The 26,880-nt window shown below is 47.6% G+C and overlaps 1 protein-coding gene across 3 annotated transcripts in view; it reads left to right on the top strand.

Moving 5' to 3' along the window:
• The window catches only part of CACNA1A (calcium voltage-gated channel subunit alpha1 A), a 227,678-nt gene that overhangs the window by 121,998 nt on the left and 78,800 nt on the right, over positions 1–26,880 (top strand). Inside the window, exons 7-18 of one of the 3 annotated variants that reach the window (XM_045550624.1) lie at positions 9,099–9,202; positions 10,139–10,254; positions 11,381–11,437; positions 12,112–12,114; positions 12,601–12,690; positions 17,467–17,676; positions 21,376–21,488; positions 22,808–22,920; positions 23,071–23,202; positions 23,482–23,554; positions 25,956–26,073; positions 26,201–26,268. In XM_045550624.1, the coding sequence (XP_045406580.1) occupies positions 9,099–9,202; positions 10,139–10,254; positions 11,381–11,437; positions 12,112–12,114; positions 12,601–12,690; positions 17,467–17,676; positions 21,376–21,488; positions 22,808–22,920; positions 23,071–23,202; positions 23,482–23,554; positions 25,956–26,073; positions 26,201–26,268 (1,197 nt within the window). Of the gene's footprint in view, positions 1–9,098; positions 9,203–10,138; positions 10,255–11,380; positions 11,438–12,111; positions 12,115–12,600; positions 12,691–17,466; positions 17,677–21,375; positions 21,489–22,807; positions 22,921–23,070; positions 23,203–23,481; positions 23,555–25,955; positions 26,074–26,200; positions 26,278–26,880 lie in introns of all 3 variants that reach the window. The other 2 variants (XM_045550628.1, XM_045550620.1) reach the window with 2 other exon arrangements.

The following is a 26,880-nucleotide window of genomic DNA, read 5'->3' as shown; positions in this document are numbered from 1 at the left end:
CCCACCTCCTTCCCTCTCTCCCTCTCCCTCCCTCTCTCTCTCTCTCTCTCTCTCTCTCCCTCTCCCTCCCTCTCTCTCTCTCTCCCTCTCCCTCCCTCTCTCTCTCTCTCTCTCCCTCTCCCTCCCTCTCTCTCTCTTTCTCTCTCTCCCCCTCCACCCCCCACCTCCTTCCCTCTCTCCCTCTCCGTCTCCCTTCTTTGTACCTTTCTCTGTGAATTTCTCTTTCTCTCTATTTCTCTCTCTTGATTAATCTCAATTAGGAAAGTAGCAAAACTATGCTTAGTTGATGTTCACAAATGCATGTCCGTTGGCAAGTGGTCACTAATGGGTTTTGGAACTGACTTTTTTTTTTTTTTTTTTTGGTAGAGACAGGGTCTTGCTCTGTCACCCAGGCTGGAGTGCGGTGGCATCATCATAGCTCACTGCAGCCTCCAACTCCTGGGCTCAAGAGATCTTCCTGCCTCAGCTTCCCAAGTAGCTGGGATTACAGGGGCATGACACCATGCCTGGATAATTTTTCTTAAATTATTTTTTTGTAAAGACAGGGGTCTTACTTGGTTGTCCAGGCTGGTCTCGAAGTCCTGTCCTCAAGCAGTGCTCCTGCCTTGGCCTCCCAGAGTGCTGGGTTGGCAGGTGTGCACCACCGTGCTTGACCTGGAACTGATTTTTGAACTAAGCCTCATAGATGTTTGTCTTGGCCAGCATCAAAGCATTCGACTTTGGGGCACTCATTCATTGAATGCCTACTGTATACAGGCACTCTTCTAGGCCCCCAGGAATTGACGTGTTAGTGGAGCCATGATCAATGAGCTAAAGGACAGATAGTAGACATTAAATATTTCAGGCTTTGTGGGTCATGCAGTCTCTGTTGCAACTACTCAGTCTGCTGTCATAGCACAAAAGCAACCACAAAGAAAACACTTAAGTGAATGAGGCCGGGCATGGTGGCTCACACCTGTAATCCTAGCACCTTGGGAGACTACAGCGGGAAGGTTGCTTGAACCCAAGTGTTCATGACCAGCCTGGGCAATAGTGAGACCCTATCTCTACAAAAAATAGAAAAATTAGCCAGGCATGAGGGCACACGTCTGTAGTCCCAGCTATTCAGGAGGCTGAGGCAGGAGGATCGCTTGAGCCCAGGAGTTAGAAGCTGCAGTGAGCTATGATGATGCCACTGCCTCCAGCCTGGGCAACAGAGCAAGATCCTATTTCCACACACAAAAAAATGTGAATGAGCATGGCTCTGCACCAGTCAAACTGAAGTTTCCTAAAACAGGTGGCTCACCCATGGGCTGTAGTTTGCTGACCCCTTCCTTAGAGGTGGTGTTGGAGGATGGTGAGAGCTCAGAAGAGAACAGAGCAGTTATAGGGGTTATGGATTGTCAAGGTGAAAGGTTGTAATCCTTCCAGTAAGACCAGATGAAACAAACTATATGAATGCATTAAATTATCACATGGACCCTGAAAATATGTACATCTATTGTATATCAATAAAAAATTAAGAATACATAAATAGAGACAATAAAGAAAAAAAGAAAAAAGCACGAAAGAGGGGGAAGGAGAGCCAAGCTGGTATCCCCAGGGAAGGGCAACCTAGGCAGATGGAACAGCCAGTGCAAAGGCCCTGAGGCAGGAGTGTTCCTGCTGTGTGAGGAAAAGGGAAGCTGCCCAGGTGGCTGGAGGGGAGTGAGTGAGGGTGAGGGAGGAGAGAATGGCGGGGGAGGCCACAGGAGACTTCATGAGCAGACAGCCCAAATAATTTATCATCCAAAACAGGACAGTTGAGAGAGTGAAAGAGGAAAAGAGGACTCAAAAAATAATGAACAGGCAAGACATGATCTATAACGGGTACAAACTGGGACACACAGTCTCTCTCGTGGCCACCATCAGACTTTGGCTTTTTCATGGTCAAATCCACCCCACTTTTATCCCATACACTGGGGAATTGGGTGTTCTCCTGAGCTGAATTTGTTTTTGTTTTTTTTAAACATCCTGTATATTTTTTCTGAATGAACCATGCTCAAAAAAATAGAAGAAAATAAACCATAAAACAAAAGGCACTTAAGGATTTTGCTGGGACTCGGCCATTAATTTGTTTGATGAGTATTTATTGAGCACTTACTAAGTGCCAAGCACCACTGGCAATACTGCGATGAATCAGTATCTTCCCTTGCCCTTAAGGCTCTCTCAGGCCAATTGTGATAAACATAAAACACTGTGCAAGTGCAGAGAAGGGGTGAAGTAGAAAATAGAGATCAGCTGTAAGCCAGAATGGCAGGTCTAGTCCCAGCCGCGCCATCACACCCTGTGTGATCCAGGCAAATCGCAACGCCTCTCTCAGCCTCAGTTTCCCCATCCACTGGGCATGGAGGTTGTAGGGAATTGGGAGATGTAAGGTGTGGGGAGTATTTTGTCTGCCCAATAGAGCTCTGCTAATGTGACTATGGTTCCACTTCCTGCCTTTATATTCCCAGGGAAATAGCCCAATCACTTGGACTTGGGATAAATACATTTCCTATTGTTGGTATTACTTAGATGATCTTCCAACAGGAACTTCAAGATCGTGGGTTGTCACCATCCAACTGTTGCTTTAGTGAGCACCTACTTTGTGCCCAGTGCTGTTCTGGGGATTAGGACAGGAAAAGTCCCTCCCCTGGGAGAGCTGACGTTCCAGCTGACAATCTTGAAATGGGTAAACCAACAAGACGATTCGGAGAGCGGAATGTGCTGGGAAGAGAATGAGATGCCTGGCCAAGCTGTAGGACAAGGCAAACTTTTAATTGGGAGACCGGGGAGGGTGTCTCTATGGGGGGCACAGTGACTGTAAGGCTGAGGTCTCAGGAGGAATTGGCCAAGACCTCAGGGAGAAGGGGCTTCAGGCTGAGGCTCAGAGAATGGAAACAACTGGCTCGTTGTGACCTTAAACTTAATCTTTTGGGGTATCAATTCTCTATCGGACATACAGGAGACATTCTCTTCCCCACCTGCCTCGTGTGATCTGTATAAAAGTAAATGAGAAGGTGCCATTTAAGAAAGACCCTGGAGGAAGTGAAAAAGCAAACCCCAGAGATATCAAGGTGTATCAGTCAGGACAGATAGTTACGCTGCAGTAATAAACATCCCCCAAAGCCTCTGTGGTTTTAACAACAAATGTATTTCTTCCTCATGCTGAAATGGTGCAGGTGGGCAGCCGGGCAGAAGGGGACTGTGCTCAGTGTAGTCACTCAGGACCTAGCTAATCACCCATAATGTTGCCACTGCTGTTCCAGAAAAACAGAGCCTTGGAGGGTCTGAAGGTTCAATGTTCTGACCCCCAAACAGCACCAACTATTTCCACTTAATCTTCATTGGCCAGGACCCACCGTGTGTCCCTTGGCCAACCACAAGGGGACCAGGAAGGGCCATCCCGCCACGTCTCCGGAAATATTTGATTACAGCACTAATGGGAGTAGCGTTCCCGGCAGCGGAACTCTTGGAGCCTTTGGGGGGAGACAAGGCAATCGTTGGAGCACGTCCTTCCCAGTATCATTAATGACTTTAACAAGTGAAGCGAGCTGCCCTCCCTCAAACCCTCCCCGAAGCCACACTCTTGAGCACACCCACCCTTAACTCAAATTGCCAAGGAGATGACAACCAGAAGGGGAGATTCGTAGCCCCCCCCCCCCCCCCCCCCCCGCTGATGAACTGTCACGGAACAGCCACGGCATCTCCAGTCTCTCTGCTTAGGAAATTTATTCCCCATTTTGCTCCAGAGCACACACACACACCCCAACACCCAGGGAAAGCCCACCTCTTAGTCAAAAGCTGCACCCAACCCTCCGCCAACTTCTTCACTGTGAACTGTTGAATCCAGGGTATGGAAATGAATAATTGAATAGGCTTGAAAGAGGAAAAAGTGCCTCTAAAATCAGGCAGCAGAACCCCAGTCCCCAGGGAGGAAGGTGCAGGAGAGAGAGCAGGAGGGAGCTTGGCTTGGGATTGAGGGTGTGAGCTGTGCAGGGAACTTGGGAGGGAGGGCCTCTCATTCAGTCATTCAACAAACACTGGTTGAGCACCCTCTGCATGCCAGATGTTGTGCTAGGGACTGGGGTTATGGGAGGGAACAAAAAAGACAAAAGTTCTTGCCCATTGTGGAATGGACATTCCATCTGGAAGGACAAGAACAAGCAAGGGAAATAAAGTATATAAGTGGTGAAGTGCTAAAGAAAAAAATAGAACAGGAAAAGGAGATCTGAAAGGAGGGGTGTGATCATAAAGGGCCATGAACGGAGACCTCTCTAAGAAAGTGGAATTTGGCCGGGCGCAGTGGTTCATGCCTGTAATCCTAGCACTTTGGGAGGCTGAGGCGGGAGGATTGCTTGAGCCCAGGAGGACGAGACCAGCCTAAGCAAGAGTGACACCCTATCTCTACTACAAATAGAAAAATTAGTCAGGTGTGGTGGTGTGCACCTGTAGTCCCAGCTACTTGGGAAGCTGAGGCAGGAAGATCTCTTGAGCCTGGGAGTTTGAGGCTGTAGTGAGCTATGATCACACCACTACACTCTACTCAGGGTGACAGAGCAAGACCCTGCCTCAAAAAAAAAAAAAACAAGGTGGCATTTGGACAAAGACCTTAAGTAGGTGAGGGAGGAACCTTGTAGCAGTCTCAGAGAAGAGCATCCCAGGCAGGGCAAAGAACCTGCGCAAGGGCCCTGAGGTAGGACTGTGCTTGGCATGTTCAAGGAACTGGTAGGAAGCTATGCGGCTGGAAGAGTGCGTGGGGGGCCATGTCTGCCATTTAGGAGCTTGGTGACTGTATTTGTAGCTGCCATAACAAAGTACCACGAACTGAGTGGCTTAAAACAACAGAAATTTACTCTCTCTCTCTCAGTTCAGAGGCTGGAAATTTGTGGACCACTAAGGTGCCAGCTGGGCCATGTGACCCTTTCTCGCCTCTCTCCTAGCTTCTGGCGGTTTGCCGACAGTCTTTGGTGTTCCTTGGCTTGTAGACACATCGCCCTAATCTCTGCTTTCACCCACACGGCCTTCCTCCTCTGTGCAAAGCTGTCTCTGTGTCCCAATTTCCCCTTTTTATAAAGACACCAGTCCTATAGGAGGAGGGCCTACTCAAATGACTTCATCTTAACTTAATCACAGCTGCAAAGACCCCTATTTCCAATTCATAGGTACCAGGTAGGACTGCAGCACATCTTTTTTTTTTTTTTGAGACAAAGTCTCACTCTGTTGCCCGGGCTAGAGTGCCGTGGCGTCAGCCTAGCTCACAGCAACCTCAAACTCCTGGGCTTAAGCGATCCTACTGCCTCAGCCTCCCGAGTAGCTGGGACTACAGGCATGCGCCACCATGCCTGGCTAATTTCTTTCTATATATATAATTTTAGCTGTCCAGATCATTTCTTTCTATTTTTAGTAGAGATGGGGTCTTGCTCTTGCTCAGGCTGGTCTCAAACTCCTGAGCTCAAAAGATCCGCCCACCCCGGCCTCCCAGAGTGCTAGGATTACAGGTGTGAGCCACCGCGCCCAGCCTACAGCACATCTTTTGAGGGACACTCAGTACAACCCACAACAGGGCCATGGGCATGTGACTTTAACTTTTCTGTGCCTCGGTTTTCCCACCTGGGAGGATGGGAATGATTATGTGACTGCCTCTTTGGGTTCATGAGAGGATTCAATGAGTTCAAATAGGCCAGCACCCCTGCCACGCCAGGTGTCTGTTAAGTTGCTCGACAGCATGTCACATGGCCAAAGACCCCTAAGCCTGTCCTGGAGCCAGGGTGTGGGCTGACGCAGGTCTTGCTGGTAGTGTCTGAGATGAAGGGACTGCCTTGGCACGGAGAGACCTTAGCTGCTTCTCCCCCCACCCCCACTCTGTCCCTATTATCTTAGCCTGCACCTCGTGACAGCACAGAGTTTGCCTACCGCCAGCCAGTGCAGGCTTTTGCTCCCGGGGCTATATTTAGCCCTGAGAAATGGGAACGAGAAGCCCTCAGCCGCCACAGTGACAGAGCGGAGAGGCACAAAGCACGGCCCTGTCTTCTGTCTAGCCATGTTCCACTGAGTCCATTCTTTCTCCCAGAAACTTCTAGAAGCAGAGCATTCGGAACCTTTTGGGCTTGTTAGAACAAGGGTGCGGACTGGGGGCTGGCACATTCATTGTCCCCAGAACCTGTCTGTGTCTGTGATTAAAGCTGACTTTTTTGTTGTTGGTGGTGGTGGTTTTATTTTGCATTTTTTTTATCATGGCAAAATATGTATAACATAAAATTTTCCATCTTAACCATTTTTAAGTGCACAGCTCTGTAGCATGAAGCACATTCACGTTGTTGTGCAGCCATCACCACCATCCGTCCTCCGAACTTTTCCATCTTCCCCAACTGAAACTCTGTGCCTATTAAACAATAGCTCCCTGTCCCCCTGCCCAGCCCCTGGCACCCACCCTTCTACTTTCTGTCTCTATGCATTTGACAACTCTAGGGCCCTATAAATGGAATCACACAGTGTTTGCCCTTTTGTGATTGGTTTATTTCACTTCACATAATGTCCTCAAGGTGCATCCATATTGCAGCATGTATCAGAATGTTCTTCCTTTTTAAGGTAAAGTTGACTTTTAAATTAAGAAAGTAAAACTTTTTTATAATAATTGAAATAAAATAAACATGCAGAAAAACCCATGGATTATAAGGGAAGAGCTTGATGAATTTTCACAAACTAAACACCCATGTAACCAGCACCACGTGAGGAAACAGAGCCTTCTCAGCCCCAGAAGCCCCCCTCATGTTCTGTCTGTAATCACTACCTCCCCCATATGCACCACGTAACTATGTTTTGGTCAATGACAGACCCCATATACAATGGTGGTTTCATTAGATTATATTTTTTATTTATTTATTAATTTTTGAGACAGAGTCTCGCTCTGTTGCCTGGGCTAGAATGCAGTGGCATCATCATAGATCCCTGCAGCCTCAAACTCCTGGCTTCTGGTGATCCTCCTGCCTCAGCCTCCCGAATAGCTGAGGCTACAGTCACACACCACAACACCCAGCTAATTGTTGTGTTTTTTTTTGTAGAGATGGGGTCTTTCCCTTTCTCAGGCTGGTCTCAAACTGCTAAACTCAAGTGATCCTCCTGCCTCAGCCTCCCAGAGTACTAAGATTACAGGTGTAAGCCACTGTGCCTGGCCTTCTAAGATTATAATACCATATTTTTACTGCCTTTTTTCTATGTTTAGATACACAAATACTATTGTGTTACAGTTGCCTACAGTATTCAGTAGAGTCACGTGCTGTACAGGTTTGTAGCCTGGGAGCAATTGGCTATACTATATAACCTAGCTACATAGTGGGCTGTACCATGTAGGTATGTGTAAGTACACTCTAGGATGTTCACACAACAAAATCACCTAACAATGCGTTTTCCAAAGCTTATCCCCATTGTTGAGCAACTCATGACTGTACTTAGTTTTAGTACAAACTCTCAACCCATTTTTCCAAGCATATGAGTTATGTGTTTGGGGTTGTATTGTATCCATTCAAAATTCATACGTTGAAGTCCTAACCCACACTACCTTAGTGAGGTCATTGCACATGTACTTAGCTAAGATGTGGTCATTAGGATGACCTCTAATCCAGTATGACAGGTGTCCTTATAAAAGGGGTAAATTCTGACACAGACACACACAGAGGGAGAATGCCATGTGAAAGTGAAGGCAGAGATCAGGGTGATGCTTCTCCAAGCTGAAGATCACCACAGATTGCCAGCAAACCACCAGAAGCTAGATGAGAGGCACAGAACAGATTCTCTCTCACAGCCCTCAGAAGGAACCAGCCCCTTGATCTTTGACTTATGGCCTCCAGAATTGTAAGACAATAAATTTCTGTTGTTTAAGCCGCCCAGTTTGTTACAGCAGCCACAGGAGACTAATACACCATATTACCCTCCTATCAGCAGACGCAGTGGCTCAAGTGGGGGTATAAAGGTTCCAGTTGCTCTACAGCCACACAGATACCTGATAGTAATAACCTCATCTTAACTTCTTTCTCATTTAGCCTTTCTTCTGGGCAGCAACAGTGTCATATGTGCTTTTAAAGGTGGGCTTTTAAAGCCACACTTGGGAGCCCTGCATTTTGCAGGTGCCACAGGGTTCTGAAGCACTGGAAGTCTGCCCCTGCCCTAATGGCCAGAGCCAAGGCTTTCCCAGCACAGAGAGGTTAAGTCCATGGACTCTGAGCTCAGCCCCCTGGTTCAAATCTCACATCCACCACTAAATAGCTCTGTGGCCTTGGGCTGGGGGTTTTGTCTTTCTGGCCCTCCATTTCCTGACTTGTAAAATGTGCATTGTGATAACATCATGAGAATTAAGTGAGTAATTGAGTTAACACAGGTAATATGCTTAGAAGAATGCCTAGCACACAGTGAATACTCTGTAAATGCTGGTTTTTATCATTCTCACAGCCTCCTACCTCCCTACCTCTCTCTGTTCTTAATTTTCTTCCACTCCTCTTACTTCCTTCTTCCTACAGTGTTCTGTTCTCTGTTTGAAAGAAGAATGTTTTATTTGTGGACTTTTTCCCCCTTGAAATTTGAGCTGGGAACTTCTGGGAATTTTTTGGTTGACACTGACACTGCAGTGAATGGAAAAGGGAGATGCTTGAGGAAAAGGCTCACTACCCTGCCATGGGGCTTGGTGACTTCACCAGGCCATCAGACTTTGTGGTCATGCACCTCCTCTAAGGGGAGTCTGTGACTGTGTTGGGAGAAAGGAGGAAACCAGGGATTTGTTTATCTGTTTCAGTGGAGGTTTTTCCCTTCTCATCTTGGACTCTAATATGGGAAGTTCTCTTTTGTTTCATGCTGGTTCTCAGGTCCTATAAAATCAGCATGATTAGGAGGGAGCTTTGCCTTTCTGATGGTACCTCAGGGGTTTGCCCTACTGGTTGAGCCTCACCCCTACATTTTTCTCTCCTGCCAGACTGTCAGAGCTTTAGGACTCCACAGGCCAAGAACTTTTGAAACACCAGGGTTCCCCTTTCCCCCACCTGTCAGGTCCCCCCTACCTAAGTCCCACTCAACTCTTACCTGCTTTCCTTATTCACACCCCACAGAGCAATGATGCCTCAGGGAACACTTGGAACTGGTTGTACTTCATCCCCCTCATCATCATCGGCTCCTTTTTTATGCTGAACCTCGTGCTGGGTGTGCTGTCAGGGTGAGTCTCTGCTGTTCCCCCACCTCTCTCCTGTTTACCAACTTCTACCCATGAAGAGGCCATTGAAGCTTTGTTTTCATTCACTAGACAGAGAACAGCCCTCTTCCCTTGTTTTGGCTTAGCAGACTGTCATTAATAAGCCATGTACAGATTCATCGGTTGTGCACTGCTAGGGGTACCCAGTGAGGAGGATCATGGGGGCATTACTTTCTGTAATTTACATTTAAAAAAAAAACAACAACAAGAGTTTGGATTTCCCCCTCCCCTATTTCCCAAATATAAAATCATAGCATACAATCAAACTAGCATTTTCCTGATACACATTGTCCTCTACCCCGAAGATTGTTTTCTTGGCTTAATCATAAGTGAGTTTCATTTTTCTCACCACAAGAAGTCTGGGTGGCTCTATAGTGCCATCGACAATCCCGGATCCTTCCAGTTTTCCACTCTGACATCTTCACCAGAGGCTTCCAATCTCATGGATACCTCATTGTCTCAAGATGGCTGCCCCATGCCCTCAAGATGGCCATCCCATGTTCTAAACAGTAAGAGGAAGAAGGGGAACAGGAAGAGGCAGGGCCTATACCAGAGAAATAGAACTGCTGTAGAAATCTTCAGCTCATGTCTTATTGGTCTAACATAAAAGAGGGCTGAAAATATTTTTTAGACAGAATTATGGAAACAATATTCCACTGGGGGTTGGCACAGCCTGGTTTTATGCTTTTGCTTTTTTTCTTTACCTGGGTACAGTTTCTGGGAAATGTGTGAAGCTGGCAGAGATACTCACCCCTGTAATATTCCAAGCTTCTCCCACAAGAACTGACTCCTCTTGTTGAAAACCTCTGACCTCCAGAGACTTCTGAATCCCCAAACGCATACATACATTCCCTAAAATTTCCAAAACAGCCAGACCCTGGCTTTTTTGTGCTTCTGCAGGGAGTTTGCCAAAGAAAGGGAGCGGGTGGAGAACCGGCGGGCTTTTCTGAAGCTGAGGCGGCAACAGCAGATTGAACGTGAGCTCAATGGGTACATGGAATGGATCTCAAAAGCAGGTGAGGCCCTTTCATCCTGGGGCCCAGGGATGGAGATCTCAGGCCACAGAGCACACAGAGTCGTGCATATAGTTTGGAGAGGGCTGAGCTGGGAGCGTCATGATGGGAGGAGAAAGAGAATCTAAATGGGTAGCCCCAAATTTTAGCAATAAGAATCCAGAGTTTGATATTAAAATTTCTGGGATGAAACCAGGATATGACACCACATAATTGTTGAGTTCTAAGATAAGACGTTGGTCCGCATCCTGGCTCTGCCACCGTATAGCCATGTGCTTCACCTGCCTGTGTCTCAGTTTCCTCAGCTATTAAATGGAGATAACGATGGTACCTACCTTGTAAGGGCTATTTGAGTATTTAGGAAAATAATCCCAGCTAAGTCACTTGGGAAGAGTACAAGTGACTGACACACAGTAGGTGCCTATTTATTTGTTCAGTCATTTAACAAACACTTATGGGGCACCTGTGCTGTGTGTCACTGTTCTAGGCACCAAGGATAAAGTAGTGAACAAAACAGACCAAATCCCTGCCCTCAGGGTTCTGACATTCTAGGGAGAGAGACAAAAAAAAAACAAACAAATACATGTCCCATCGGGTGCTGCCCAAATGCGGAGAAGAAAGATAAAACAGAGTAGGAAGCAGAGAACAGCTGGAAGGAGGGGTGGCCAGGGAAGGCCTCCCTGTCGAAGTGAGGTCTGAGCAGAGACCAGAAGGAAGTAAAGGGATGGCGGGGGCGGGTTCCAGGCAGCAGAAACAGCACTTGCCAAGCCCCTGGGTACAAGCGTCCTTGAGACATAGCAAGGAATCCAGAGTGAGAGAAGGGGAGAGTTGGAGGAGAGGAGGACAGGGAGGTGACAGATCAAGCATGGGCTTCTAGGCTGTGGTGAGGATGTTGGTTTTCATTTTGAGTGAAATGGGGATAATGGCTGTGACCACTGTCGCTGAGGTGGGGCTTGGAGGCCTAAAAAACAAAACGCAGCAGCACATTTTGGGCAGGTTGTGCTGTCACCATCAGCCAGGGGAGAATGGAGGTGGCCAGGGAGACCCTTCTCCTTGCCAGTCCAAGGCAGCCCATCCACAGGGCCGTCCTCCAGGCGTGGGGGCTTAACTCTGTGCTCTTCCTCCTCAGAAGAGGTGATTCTCGCAGAGGACGAAACGGACGGAGAGCAGCGGCATCCCTTTGATGGTAACTGCTCTGAACCCAGCTCCGTGGCAGGTCTCAGGGGAGGAGGGAGCAGGTGGGGTCAGGGGAGCAGGCACCTTTGTTCCAAGGGGCCTCTATGGGATGGACATTCAGGGCCCAGGTCATGCCAGGAATAAACCCAAGACCAGGTCAGGTTCAGGATGGTCCAGGGAATGGCAGGAATCTGCTTCCTGGAGGAATTTCAGGAAGCAGGTGCAGGGTTTTCCTTTTTCTGCTTGAACCACATGCCCAGCTTTTTCTGCTTTGCGCCTCCATTTTTATCATCTGTAAAACAGGCACAATATAAATAATACCTACCCCACAGGATTGTTTCTGAGGTTGATGTTCGTTACAGTTGTCCATAAACCCACAACCTGCCTAGCAGCTCTGCTGGGAGTCAGGGGACGGACTACAAGTGTCACCGCAAATCTAGTCTGGGGCTCCCTGAAAGTAAAGTTTTTCAGGATTTAGAGATAGGCCAGAGGGATGTGTTTTCGCAAGTTAATAATAATAACACTAACAAAAATAATTCTCCATGAAAAATGCAGCTTGTTGCCTGAGATTTGTAGAAAGTTGTTAAACAGAGTGATGACTTTTGATTGAAAACACCAAGCATTAGAAGAAAATGAAAGAACTGGGAGGTTATAAAATAAATTTTACTATTTTGGTGAGGGGAGGAGGTTACCCATTCAGGGTGTCTAAATCTCTTTATTGGGAGTGTATACCTGCACTCACTGGCCCCCACAGAGCCCCTGGGGGTGTATCCCCTCAATATGGGGGGACAACATCCACAAACACAGCTTACCTGGCAAACTATGCTGTAAGTCAAGGGGTGGACTGTTTTTGTAAGAGTCACTATGTATCCAGTACCAAGTTCCAAGTGAGGTTTCTTAGAATTTAAAAACAGACCAGAGGGAAAGTAGTGGCTGAGAGCCCAGACTTGGGAGTCAGACTGAACAGGATTTGATTCTTATGTTTACCACTTAGGCAAAGCGATGTTACCTCCCTGAATCTCAGTTTACGCATCTGTAAAGTGGCACACACTGTTGGTTCCCAACACACCAGTTGTCAAGAGGGTTAAACCCAAGGACATGCTCTTGTTTCATATCGTCACTGTTGCAAAAAGGGTAACGTCTTTTTCTCTTGCCATGTTTCCATTGTTGGAGCTCTGCGGAGAGCCACCATAAAGAAAAGCAAGACAGATTTGCTCAACCCTGAGGAAGCTGAGGATCAGCTGGCCGATATCGCCTCCGTCGGTGAGTCGCTTCCTCTACAGCCTGGCAATTATTTGTCACCCATCACCCAAGAGACAGGAGGACCAAGGGCTTGGGAACCAGGCTGCCTGTTCCCAACTAAATAGTCCCTGTAAAGCACTGAGAACTGGCGCCTGACAGAGACTAAGCTCCCAGTAATGTTGGCTAATGTTTATGACTCACTCTGGAAGTCTTCCTAGGGGACCTGCTCTTATTAGATGCCTAATTGCAAATAAGAACAGAGACAGAATCCCTTCCCACATGGAGCTCGCCAGCCAGCTCAGGAAATAGATATTAAACAGAAAATTATGCACATAAACCTTTAATGGGAAGGGCACTGCAGAGGAGACGCCCTAGGCTTGGCCCACTCTGGAAGGCTTCTCGGAGGAGGTGATGTTCAAGCTGAGAGCTGAAGGATGAGTAGGAGTTCACCATGGTGGTGGTGGTGGTGGTGGTGATTGCAGAGAGAACAGTGTGACAGGTGGGGCTCAGACCTTTGCTACCAAAAGGGCCAGAGTTTTGAGAGGGGAGGGGACATTTATTCATTTTCTTCTCATCTCTCTGTACTGTTGATTTGTGCACTGAGAGTGTGTTGCTTTGAGCCATCTACAGCGAGAATGTGTGGGGTCTATTTGAAATAGGTTTTTCATAATGGCTGGAAGAGCATCCCGGCAGGGAAAATAAGACTGAAATAAGATTGAAGGGAGAGGGAATTTAGGCTGTTTGGGGAATTGTGTGGCTGTGGCGTAGAGGACCAAAGGATGGAAAGAGAAGGAGAGAGGGAGGAGGGAGGGAGAGAAAGAGGCGCAGGAAGGAGGGCAGTCAGACATGTTTCTGATCCACAGGCACATACTATTTTATATTTTACTTTTTACACTCAACCTGAATTTATAACCTTATTGCTGAGTTTTGACATAATTTCCATTGCAATCACATATCCTGTAAGGGTGGGTACACTGTGGTTTGTTTAGCCGTGCCTCCATTCTGTGGCGTTTGAGTGGTTTCCAATATTTCTCTTACGAGGAGCACTGCTGTGCACATTTATGTTCAATTACTACCCCCACCCTTTGGGCATATTTCCTTGGGGATAATTATAGGATCAAAGATATTAACAGCTTTTCAACTCATTATTCACAGAGCCATTCTGAGTTTCAAAAACATGGAACCCATTTATCAACTTGCCAAATGTGCATACGTTTGCGGATTCCCCACCCAGGCCATCACATATTATCAATTTAATTTCCTTTCCCAGTTAAGTAGGTTTGTAATGATACCGTAAAGCTTGTTTTCATTTGCATTTTTAATTTCTAGCCAAAACACACTTTTCCTTGTAATGAAGGACTCATTCTATTTCCACGTATGTGTACATCTGTTTAGTCTCCTTTAAGCAAGTGTCAAGAATTGTAGTGCTCGATGTTTTCTGCAGTTGATCAGTTATGTCTGTCCCTTTTTTTTTTTTTTTTTGAGACAGTCTTACTCTGTCCTCCAGCTAGAGTGCAGTGGCGTCATCATAGCTCACTATAGCCTCAAACTCCTGGTCTCAATTAATCCTCCTGCCTCAGCCTCCTGAGTAGCTAGGACTACAGGTGCCACCACCACGCCCAGCTAATTTTTCTATTTTTTGTAGAGACAGGGTCTTGCTCTTGCCCAGGCTGGTCTCAAACTCCTGTTCTCAAGTGATCCTTCCACCTCAGTCTCCCAGAGTGCTATACTTCCATTTTTTAAACTATGTTTTGTTACATTTTGATAAGCAAACTTTGTTGTTGTTGTTCATATCACATTTATTGAACGTCAGGCACTGGAAAAAAATATTTGGGTGCCCAAGACAGAATCCTCTATGGATAAGACAGGATACCTGCCCTTACTTAACAGGGAGATGTTATTTTTTTCATCAATCATTCCGGCAAAGATGAAAAAATAATACTTCCCCATGTTGGCAAGGATATGGGGAAATGGGCACTCTCAGGTACACTTGGCAGGAGTGTAAATTTGCACCATTTCAGGTGTATGACTTGGCATTATTCATTTATAGATGTTTAGGGTGCAGTGGTTCACACCTGTAATCCCAGCACTTTGGGAGGCCAAGGTGGGAAGATCACTTAAGACCAGGAGTTCAAGACCAGTCTGGGCAACATAGTGAGACCTTATCTCTACAAAAAATTTAAAAATTAGCCAGGCATGGTGGCATGGTAGTCTCAGCTAGTTAGGAGACTGAGGCAAGAGGATCACTTAAGCCCTGGAATTTGAGGTTGCAGTGAGCTATGATGACGCCCCTGCACTCTAGCCTGGGTGACAGAGCAAGAACCCGCCTCTTAAAAACAAAAAAGTAATTAGTAGAAATGATAGTACCTAGCTAGCGTGGGGCATAGCACCTAGTATGTGTTCAATTAACATCCATTTCTCTGCCCCTTCCCAATGAAGGGTATACCCGTTGATGGATGTGTCTCCAGGCCGAGTGATCAGGACAGACTCCCTCCATGATTGGCACATGAGCTGAGTCTTGATTTCAGCTCTTGAGGTTGCAGTAGGAGATTACATCAAATAATCATCATGTGCCAGGCATCATGCTAAGATATATTAACTCATTTATGCCTCTCAGTGGCCCTACGAGGTAGGAAGTGTGGGTGTTCTCAATTTGCAGATGGAGGTGTTGGAGACCCAAGACTCAAGGTGCCTTGCTAGTTGGTGATGGAGCCAGGTTTTCAGTGTGACTCCAGTAGGAGTAGGAGCCAGGAGCCTCCTGCCCACTATGATCTCTGTCTCTCTCTGCCTGAGGAACATCCTGATCCCCGAGTCACCTGAGAGTACCATTCCTGTCTGCCAAGTCCTTTGGAGACCTGCAGATCTAGGCACATCTTTGGGAGCTGCAGGGACTAGAAATGCCCAGCTGGGCTGGGCCAGGTGGACCCACCCCTGGGGTTGAGCAGGTTATGGACACGAGGGAAGGATCTTGGGCAGAGAGGAGGGGTGTCCCTACAAGGAGGCCACAGCCACTGAGCCTGGCCAACTGCTGCTGGGTGGGAACATAACCCCCCAGGACCGCAAGTTCCAGGAGTGCAGTATGGTGGCCAAGAACACATGCTCTGAACCATCTTGACACTTTTTATCCAGTTGCTAGACCCTTCTCAAGCTCTCTCAGCCTCCGTTTCCTCCGCTGTGAAATGCAGATGATGCTGGTCCCTACCTCCTAGGGCTGCAAGGAGGAACAAGTATCTTGTCATGTAAAACGTGTTCCCTGCAGTGCCTGGTGCCTGTTAAATGTTCCATAGACATCAGCTGTTGTGTTCATTTGAGGGAAGCCAAAATCCAGAGTTTCATGGAAAAATCTCCCAGTTTTTAAATGTGGACCAATAATTTCAACTTTCACAAACCTAGTATGAGCTATTATAGCTACTAGGGTGCCAGCTTGAAATCTCTGTTGAGAATTTTGCTAATAGGAAGTGGCTTCCTTCAAGGTGTTTGCTGTGTCCTGTGCCTGGCAAGTGGGGTGGTCTCAATAAACATGCTGGATGAGTGAATGGGCGAATGGACAAATGGATGGATGAATGAATGAATGAACTGATGAATGGATGAATGAGTGGATGAGTGAATGAATGAGGAACAAAGGAATGAATGAATGAATGCACAAATGAATGAATGAACTGATAAAGAACAATAAAGATGAATGCAATGGAAGGTTTACAAAAAGAGGTATTTTAGAAGATGGATTCATTGTGTCCAAAATTGAGCTCTGATCCTCCCCCCAAACCTGTCCCATTCAGTGGTAGCTTCATTCCTCCAGGGACTCATCAAAAACTGTGGCTGTTTCCTCTCTCTAACACTCACACTTGATCCATCAGCAAATGTTGAATCTGCCTTAAGTAGTACATCCAAATCCAGCCACTCTCCCTGCTTAGCCACCACCCAAGTGTAATCCCCATCACTGCTTGACTGCACCAGTGTAGTCACCTCCAACCTGGTCTCCCAGCTCCAGCTCTTGTGTCTCACTGTCTGTTCCCCTCATAGTAACGTGTGTCCCTCCTCTGCCCAGAACCCTCCATGGCTCCCACCTCCCTCAGAGTGAAAGCCAGAGTCCTCCCTGTGGTCCACCAGGCCCTGCATGACCTGCCCTCACCTCCTCTCTCTTCTCCCCACCAACCACTTTTCCCTTTCCATCACACTGTTAATTTGCTTATTTAGTATGTCCACTCTCTGTATACCCAACTTAGAATGTCAGTCCTAGGAGGGCAGGGCTCTGTCACCTAATGTATCCTGAGCACCTGAGACAGAGCCTCACACACAGTAGGTACTCAGTAAATGTTTAAGAGCAAAGATATGTGCAGGCAGAGGACACACTGGCTCACTCCTCAGTGATCATTTCTCAAGTGAAACATCCATGGAAAACAAGGGTCTCATCCATACCTCATCCTCTCCCAAGTGTGCTCTGTGTAGTTTTGTTGCCTGTCCCTGCATCAGGGGTCCAGAACAGAGGATCCTGCTTCATTATGCCCCGTGATGTGACCCTCAGGCACATCAGATGTGGGTAGGAGTGGGGAACATGAGAAATTGGCCCCTGCAACAGAGCGCTATCAGCCTCCCCATTGACATCCTCAGTTCTCATTGGTTAATTCCAATCCTGTTATTTTCAGGGACACTGTCTTCCTGTAAGCTCCATCTCTGCAAAGCCAAGCCCATGGGTCACGATCATTCCCTCGGGCCAGAGGGCTTGCTGGAGAGGCTAATGGATTCCCTGGCTGGGATCCAGCCTGAGCCTGACGTTCTCCATCCTTTCCCTGGCAGGTTCTCCCTTCGCCCGAGCCAGCATTAAAAGTGCCAAGCTGGAGAACTCGACTTTTTTTCACAAAAAAGAAAGGAGGATGCGTTTCTACATCCGCCGCATGGTCAAAACTCAGGCCTTCTACTGGACTGTGCTCAGTCTGGTAGCCCTCAACACGCTGTGTGTTGCTATCGTTCACTACAACCAGCCCGAGTGGCTCTCCGACTTCCTTTGTGAGTACAGCCTGGCCCCACCCCTGCTGGCTCCCTGCTCCCTTCCTCATACCCTTTTTTCTACTTCTCTTTCTCTGGTGCTATGTGTTCTTTCCTTTGGTCTTCATTGAATCTTGCCTTCCATTTGGCCTTGTCTGCAACTGTGATTGGGACCAGTGTGGCTGCTGCCGCAACCATGGAGCCTGTCCAGCGCTGAGAGCTGGAACCTGGAATTCAGGCCACCAAATGTTCCTGTGATCCCTTTCTAGGAGAGTGACAGAGGTTCTGGTGAAGGGGATATTGGAAGAGAGACAGAAAAAAAACAGTGAACACAAGACAGCCAGATAGAAATAGAAACATAGATATAATTTTTGTGGGCATCTGTGGAATTGTTCAAATAATTTATGGTTAAGAGATGGGGGTGCCTTAGAAACAGGGAGTGGCTTATATGTTGTCTCCATTTTCTCTGCTTACTTCTGACTTCCTCCTTTCTGCTCATCTTTCAAACCTTCTGCTGCTTTCCTACTTCCTCTCTTTCTCCTTTTGGCTTCCTTATTCATTCCTAGAACATTCCCTCCAATAAGTATGAGAGCATCTTGCTCCCTTGGTGGGTACTAGAACCCCCAAGGCTTTGCCCTCTGGGCCTATTCCCAGGTTCCGGGAATTAATATGAGATGGTATCAATATTGAGGGCCAATATTAAGGGTGAGGAGAAGCAGAAAAAGATGGGGAGACATTGGACCAAGATTTAAAAAGTAAAGAGCTCTGAGGAATCAATAAGAGTACAGACTGGGCAGTGAGGAGGGCAAGTGGATGCCCTAGCTCTGGCTTGTGAGCCACAGGTGAGGACTTTTTGCCCACTGGCTGCTCTCCTCCCACATCTATTGGTTTATCTGACTTACGCACTGCCCTTCTGACCTGGTTCAGAATTGACTTAGAACAGCCATAAGAGACAGTCTAGTCTTTGACCTAGAAAGGCCCAAGAGCCTAGTCCAGGTCATTGTCTTCTTGTAACCCTCATTGTTCCCAGTCACGTTGGCTGACACCCCCCTCCCCAGGACACCCTCAGGGACCAGTTCTTCCGAGAGCCCTGACCTAGTTCCAACCTTAGTAATTGCATTTGGTCCCTCTGGAGTCTCTTATAAATGAGGACTCTTTACTTCTTGTTTTAACTTCCTCTAATAGTCTATTTTTAATTTCCTATATTCTCCCCACTAATCACTTTGCACAGTCTGACCTGGTTCAGGAACAGGGGATTGGAACATCCAGCCTGGGACCCCTGTGCCTATAAAGGTCCTCTAATTGTTCCCATTTTCCAGTTGAGGAAAACGAGACAGAGAGAGGTTAAGTAACTTGCCCAGAGTCACACAGCTAGTAAGTGACAAAGCCAGGATTTGAACCCAGGTGACCTGAATTCTCAAAGCCTGCCCTGCCCCTAAATACCATGTGACCTTGAACAAGTCATTACCATCATCCATTGATCAAAGACATACTCAATTATAAGGCAGTCTTTTATTTTATGTGTCACTAAGAAATAAAACAATGCTGCCATCTAAACTAGGACATGCCGGCTTTAAGATATACTTTAACTTCCCAGATGTCAAAATGTTAACAAAAATGTGTCTTAGAATCAATGAAGTGTAGTTTCTCTGGGTCTCAGACTACTTATGTGTACTTGGTGGAAACTGGATTCTGTCGTCCCGAAAGTTCTTCCAGACCCACCAATGCTATGGATAAGTAATTCTTTCAGGTCTTGTGCATCACTAGTTATCATGTTTCCATGGTAACCAGGGAACAAGATCTCAGAAACTCTTCAGTCCTCGCAGAGTTGCTTCTGATGGATCTTGGAATGCACCAGATGTTATGAACAGATTTCCTTTGCTAATATTTTGGTCCTACAGACCCTAGCATTTCCCTCAGACATTAGGAGCTCCTTAGAGTCCTACCACTAAGGAGAGGTTTCCGTGAGAAATTGAGCATAAAGGACTTAGTCAGTTCAGAACACCTCTTAAAAGCATGATAGAGCAACGACACTTGATCATTGTCTTAGTTTGTACTGCAATAACAAAATACCTGAGACTAGGTAATTTAATAAGAAAAGAAATTTGTTTTCTCACAGCTCTGGGGGCTCAGAAGACCAAGATCAAGGCATTGTCAGGTTTGGTTGTCTGGTGGGGATTGCTGCCTGGTAGCAAGATGGCACCTTGAACGCTGTATTCTCTGGCGGGGAAGAGCACTGTGTCCTCACATGGCAGAAGGCAGGAGGGCAAAAGGGACAAACTTTCTCCATCAAACCCTTTTATAAGGGCACCTAATCCCATTCACAAGGGCTCCACCCTAATGACTTAATCACCTCCTGAAAGCCCCACCTCTTAGTACTGTTACATTGGCACTGGAGTTTCAACATGAATTTTGGAGGGGACTTAAGCATTCAAGCCATAGCCACCATCCAACAGAAGTAGCTTTGTGAGCAATAACCATGAAATTCTTGGAAGTTAGTTTGAGTTCTCTGTCTTTCCTTTATATATGCTTTCTTCCCCTCGGAAACCCACCTTGCCTCTGCTTCCTATCCATTGAGAACCCATGCCCTTCCTAACACCTCATCTTCTTACCTCACCAAAAGTGCCCTATCAGAAAGGACCCAATGTCAGCTATTTCTTTGCTGGAGCAAATAAATACCCATGTTTTAGCCCTCCCTAGGGCATTTGCACTTTTATGCTTTCTCATCAGAAAACAAAAGGCTTTGACCGGGTGCAGTGGCTCACACCTGTGATCCTGGCACTTTTGGAGGTCAAGGTGGGAGGACTGCTTGATACCAGGAATTTGAGACCAGCCTGAGCAAGACCCCATCTCTACAAAACAGTAAAATTAGCCAGGCGTGGTAGTGCACACCTGTAGTCGCAGCTACTTGGGAGGTTGAGGCGAGAGAACCACTTGAGGAGCTTGAGGCTGCAGTGAGCTATGGTGACACCACTGCACTCTTTCCTGGGCAACAGAATGAGACCCTATCTCAAAAAAAAAAAAAAAGGGTTTGTCTTATTCAAGACTTTTAAATCACCAGTAAGACCGTATTTCCAGAGAACATTGGATAAATTTTCCAAATTGGAAGAAAAGCCATGCCTTAGATGGGTTGCCTGTGGTGCAACCAAGTACCTAACATTGGGATTACAAATAGGACATCATTGTGATTTCTGTTTCTTTTTTTCTGTTGGAGCTCAGGCATGCAAAAGTCGATTAAGCATAATCCTCAGATCATGACACACTAGCACCATGCATGGCCCATTGTTATTTTGTCACGTAGCCAGTTAGTTAATTTTTAAATGTAACAAGCACCCAGTAACCTACCAATCAACACAAAATTGAGGTCCTTGGCAGTAACCTACATCCAACCCTTCTTATTGAACCAGGGCAAAAACTACAAAATTCGGACCTGCTGAACTTTTTTTCCCACTCCTTTTAAGATTGGCCTGAGTTTGGCTGGTTGCTTGGAAGGTAGGGAACAATTGTTGCTCTTTCCTTTTAACAGAGAGGAAACTGAGGCCTATGGGAAGGAAGGCTTGTTCAATCTTTGGCCAAGTCCACCAAAGACCAACATCTCTCTCCCTGCCTGCCACACCAGGCAAGGGACAGGGTTGTTATTAAAAGGAAAGTCAGATCTACCTGGAACCCCTACCCCTAGCAAGCCTAACCTGCTCCCTATTTCTTCCTTTTCCCTTCTAGACTATGCAGAATTCATTTTCTTAGGACTCTTTATGTCCGAAATGTTTATAAAAATGTACGGGCTTGGGACACGGCCTTACTTCCACTCTTCCTTCAACTGCTTTGACTGTGGGGTAAGTGTTCTGGGTTTCTAAGAAGTTTATCTCTCCAGCTCTTGCCTAGAATGGCTGATACATGGGGACATCCGAAGGGGAGAGGTCGGCCGGCCACGGTGGCTCACATCTGTAATGCTAGCACTCTGTGAGGCTGAGGTGGGAGGATCACTTGAGGTTAGGAGTTTGAGAACAACCTGAGCAAGAGCGAGACTCCTCTCTACAAAAAAATAGAAAAATTAGCTGGGCATGGCAGCGGGCACCTGTAGTCCCAGCTACTCCGGAGGCTGAGGCAGGAGGATCACTTGAGGCCAGGAGTTCAAGGCTGTAGTGAGCTATGATCAAGACACTGCACTCCAGCCTGAGCAGAGAGAGACCTCATCTCTAAAATATAATAAAATAAAATAATGTCATGAGCAGCCTTGTTTGTAATAGTCCCAAGCACTAATACCCAAGTATCCCTTTGCAGTAGAATGGATAAGTAAGTTGTGGCATATCCACAATGCAAGGCCACCAGCAGCAGCCACACCCCACAACAGGGGTGAATCTCACCCACATAATATTGCACAAAAGGAAGCAGACACTGACAAAATGAGTCCGTACAGCTCATACAAAGTTCAAATGGAAAAAATTAAACTATATTATTTAGGGATGATGTTTGAATACTTTAAAAAGGCAAGGACCTGAAAGACATTATGCTCAGTTAAAGAAACCAGACACAAAAGATCACATATTGCATAATTCCATTTTTATGAAATGTCCAGAACAGGCAAATCCATAGAGACAGAAAGCAGATTAGTGGTTGTCAGGGGCTGGGGGAGGAAGGGAATGGGGAGTGACTGCTGATGGGGACAGAGCCTCCTTTGGGGGTGATGAAAATGTTTTGGAACTAGCTAAGAGGTGATGGTTGCACATCATGATGAATGCACTGAATACTACAGAATTGTGCACTTACGAGTGTCAATTTTATGTTACATGAATTTCACCTCAATTTTTTAAAAGGTAAGGAAATTATTATCACAAAATTTAGGGTGGTGGTTATGTCACAGGGTCTCTGGAATCTTCTGGGGTGCTGACACATCCTAATTCTTGACATAGGCAGTAGTTAGTTGCACAGGGATTCACTTAGTAATTATGTGTGTTTCGGGAATTCTTAGGTCTGGATGAGCACTTAATAAATTAAAAAGGAAGCAATGAGGAGGTCACTGTCTCCTCACCCTGCGTCCATTTGGAGGTGGGAGTTGGGTTGGATTCCTGCCAAGATTGGCGCCTAGGAAATGCCTGCAAGTTCCGGAGACCAGACACTGTCCCCGGACATGAGACCAGGTCTTCTGTTCTAGGTTATCATTGGAAGCATCTTCGAAGTCATCTGGGCTGTCATAAAACCTGGCACATCCTTTGGAATCAGTGTGTTACGAGCTCTCAGGTTATTGCGTATTTTCAAAGTCACAAAGTAAGTCTTTGGGGTTCCTCGCCATGGCGGCAGGGGTAGGGATGGGGACAGGGTGGGAAAGGCGGGAAGGCAGGGGCTTCACGCCTCATGGCGACTCCCAGCTCCTGCCTCCCCGGCCTGGCCTGACCCCCCGCTGGCCTCTGTCGGCAGGTACTGGGCATCTCTCAGAAACCTGGTCGTCTCTCTTCTCAACTCCATGAAATCCATCATCAGTCTGTTGTTCCTCCTGTTCTTGTTTATCGTTGTCTTTGCCCTTTTGGGAATGCAACTCTTCGGTGGCCAGTAAGTACTTGATAGAATCTCCAACTTCTGCTTCCTTGGGGTCAGGCTCAGGGCACCCAGAGACCCACGCCCCCCTCTACCACGCCAGCTGTGCCCTCCCCATGGCATGGATGCCCCATTGCAGTCGCCCAGCCAGGTGGGGCCCTAGGGGACCACTTAGGGTGTATCCTGGAGACAGAGATGATGGAGATGTTTCCTTGGAGACAGGATGCTGAATGAACCAAGCCTTCAGAGCACCTGGGGTGCAGCCAGCATGAAATGTCTGTTTCTTCCTTGCAGGTTTAATTTCGATGAAGGGACTCCTCCCACGAACTTCGACACTTTTCCTGCAGCAATAATGACGGTGTTTCAGGTACAGCCTCCACCCGGCCCCATGGGCTGACACCTCTTAGTATGAAAGATTAAAGCACCTGCCTGGCATCTCAGGGGCTTCCCTGAACTGGTCCTTCTCTCCCATGCCCTTTCACGCTGTTTGAAAAATACAGATTTTATTATTATTCAGATCCAGTGAGGCCAACAGATCAGGAGACGAACGTCATTGAAAAGAGAGTTTGTTGTATTCATGGATCCCAAGAGAGGGGGCACACACACCTTGCAGGGCCACGCAGGGAAACACCAGGGTTGTTTAGAAGGAGAGGAGAAAACATGGGCAAAGGCCTTGCAAGGCAGGGTAAGCAGGCTTAGGACTGGCTAGTGTAGATCATTGCAGTAGCCTCTGGGGCACAGGGCTGTCCCTAGTTGTCTGGTACCTGCCCCTGAGGTGATTAGGGCAGGTGGATAGTGGCTTGGAGATAAAAGAGTGAAATTGTTTGCTACCTCTAAGAATTGGCTTGTGCTGGGAGAGCCTGTCCCTCCAGTGTCAGCAAGTCCCCAGATGTAAAAGCATCAGAATGCTGATACACTCTCCAAACATGAAGATGCCCCAGTCTCATGATCCAGAGGGACTGACCTTGAGCAGTGAGCCCAAACCAGCTTCTGCACCCTGTGGGCACATGCACATGCCCTGAGGCTTGGGACTGGCCCAGCTGAGACCTCCAGAGCCTTTGCAATAGACCCTTTCTCTCTGGGGGACAGAGAGTGTGTAGGAAATGTGACTTCACTCTCCCCTTCTCCTAGGGAGGCAGTTTCTAAATGAGACCCTTTAGACAGGGGCCTGGAGAGGAAGCCATCCATGGGGGGAAGTTCTGAGCCCGCCCCCCATGAGTGATTATTCATAGTACTGATCACTCCCCACCTATCTTTAGCTCAGAGGTTCTCACCCAATGTCTATTCTGTCTCTTAAAAACAGGTGGCAGTGTCTATAAGCATTGTTGGTTGTCACACCTGGGGGAGGACGTGCTACTGGCATGTGGTGGGTGGAGGCCGGGGACACTGCTCAGCATCCTCAAATGCACAGGACACCCCCCCACACACACAGAATGATCCAGTCCCAAATGTCAACAGTGCTAAGGCTAAGAAACCCTGCTTTAGCATATTAATTTTTTTTCTTTAGTTCTTTTACATGTATTTTATCCTCATGGAAATATGGATAGAAGGAAGGGAGTTGGATTGTTTTTAAGGAGCATGTAGGTGCCATTCGAATATCCTCTTGCTTCTTTCAATATATGTCAGCAAAACTTCTATCTGCCAACACCTTATCCTTTTTACTGAGCTTTTCTTTGGTCCCCAGCACCTGCCCTGCTCCTGGGCACAGCAATCTGGTAATACCGGCAGATTTTTCTGCACCATCACCCCCAAAAGAGAAGCCCTCGGTGAATAAATATCCCAGTTCCCCCACCTGCAGGTGAAGTGACTCCCAGAGCTCCCCAGCAGTTACCCACAGCGGAAACTTGCTTGATAATGCACGCTTTATTTTCCACTGTCCCTTCCCTATGTCAATTCTCCTCTCCCCTCCTTCTCGACACCTGAGATCACCCCTCCCAAATAAACCACATGCACTGGAAGCTTTGTTTCAGGGCCCAAGGTGGGGGACCCCCAAACGTGGCCCTGTGCTAATATTCACGCTCTCTCTGTAGTAGCTTGTTTAATCATCACTGTTACCACATGTGGAATGTAGGTTAAATATTAAAATCCTGGCTTAAGTCTGCTCAGGCTGCCAGAACAAAATACCATAGACTAAACCAGGCATGGTGGTGCATGTCTGTCATCCCAGCAACTTGGGAGGCTGAGGCAGGAGGATCCCTTGAGCCCACAGGTTCGAGGTTGCAGTGAGCTATGATCATGCCATTGCACTCCAGCCTGGTTGAGACCCTGTCTCAAAAAAATAAAATTGGTTTTTAATAAATAACACCATAGACTGGGTGTTTTAAACAACAGACGTTTACTTATCAAAGTTCTGGAGGCTGGAAGTCCAGGATCAAGGTGTCAGCTGGGTTGGTTCCTGGTGAGGGCTCGCTTCCTGACTTGCAGACGGCCACCTTCTCACTGTGTCTTCACACGGTGGAGAGAGAGCTCTGGTGTCTCTTCTCCTTAACACATCAAATAAGACAGAGTTACAGGACAGTCAGTGACTCCCCCCGGGGAGTCCCCCCCTGGCTTTCCTAAAAGCCAGGCTAAGAGTCCCTCCATGTAGTACGGTCAGCCCTTCCCACTCGCAAAGACAAGGAGGTTGGCTCTGCAACCCAGGGCAGGGTTGTTGAAGACCTCCCGGGCTTGGGGATCGAGTAGGCAGGTCCTGGCTCCACAGCTGCGTCTCCTGAGGGGCCCGCTGCTGAGAGGGGGGTTGGCTGTGTGTTTTATTCCTCCCCTTTCAGATCCTGACGGGTGAAGACTGGAACGAGGTCATGTATGACGGAATCAAGTCTCAGGGCGGCGTGCAGGGCGGCATGGTGTTCTCCATCTACTTCATCGTGCTGACACTCTTCGGGAACTGTATCCTTCGTGGGGGGAGATGGAGACAGACCAGGGCCTCTGGCGGAGCAAGGAGGGGAGGGTAATGGAAGACCCAGATACCCAGGGTCCCTGCAATGGCTGCTTTCCCTGACTCAGACGTTTGCAGACACCCTCCTGAACGTGTTCTTGGCCATCGCTGTGGACAATTTGGCCAACGCCCAGGAGCTCACCAAGGTGGAGGCGGTGGGAGAATGTTTCTTTGGCAAAGTTACCACCTGCTCATGGCAGATCAGGACGGCGGTGGGAGTGGGGGCACAGGAACAGGGTCAGAGCTTTTGCCCCAGATGCAGCCCTGCTGGGGAGAAGGCGCCTCTCCACCCGCCCCTCCCAGAGGCAGACACTCCCTAATCGAGCTGATCTTACGGCAGAGGGAGTGGGAAGGGGGAAGGCAGTAAGGTCACTGCAGGAAACAGATGGCAAACTCGACTGAAGGGCCATTTATAGGGAGTAGGCAGGGCCTCCAAGGAGTGGTGTAGCTCCCAGGCTAGCGGGCACTGTTGCCACCCTAGGCCTGAAAGGGTGTGACAGGGAGTGATGTTATGGGGAACCCAGCCAGAGCTGGAGGCCCTGTGACCTTAGGGGACCCAGAACCCTGGCAAAGCACACATGGAGTGGCCGATAAATGCGCCGCCCCCCCCCGGCCTTCTGCTGCAACTTCCCGCTAGCCAAAGTCAGCGTCTTAGGAGCAAGCCACAGTTCAGCCCAAGCCTGTCCCCAAGGGCCCCATTTAATTAAGAGAACGTGTAACATGCACAGGGTCTTCCTGCCAGCCCTGGGGTCTCCCTC

This window comes from Lemur catta, chromosome 1 (assembly GCF_020740605.2).
Source record: "Lemur catta isolate mLemCat1 chromosome 1, mLemCat1.pri, whole genome shotgun sequence".
Classification (NCBI taxonomy): Eukaryota; Metazoa; Chordata; class Mammalia; order Primates; family Lemuridae; genus Lemur; species Lemur catta.
Note: the sequence above shows the minus strand (reverse complement) of the source record. Positions and strands in the feature narration are given on the sequence as shown.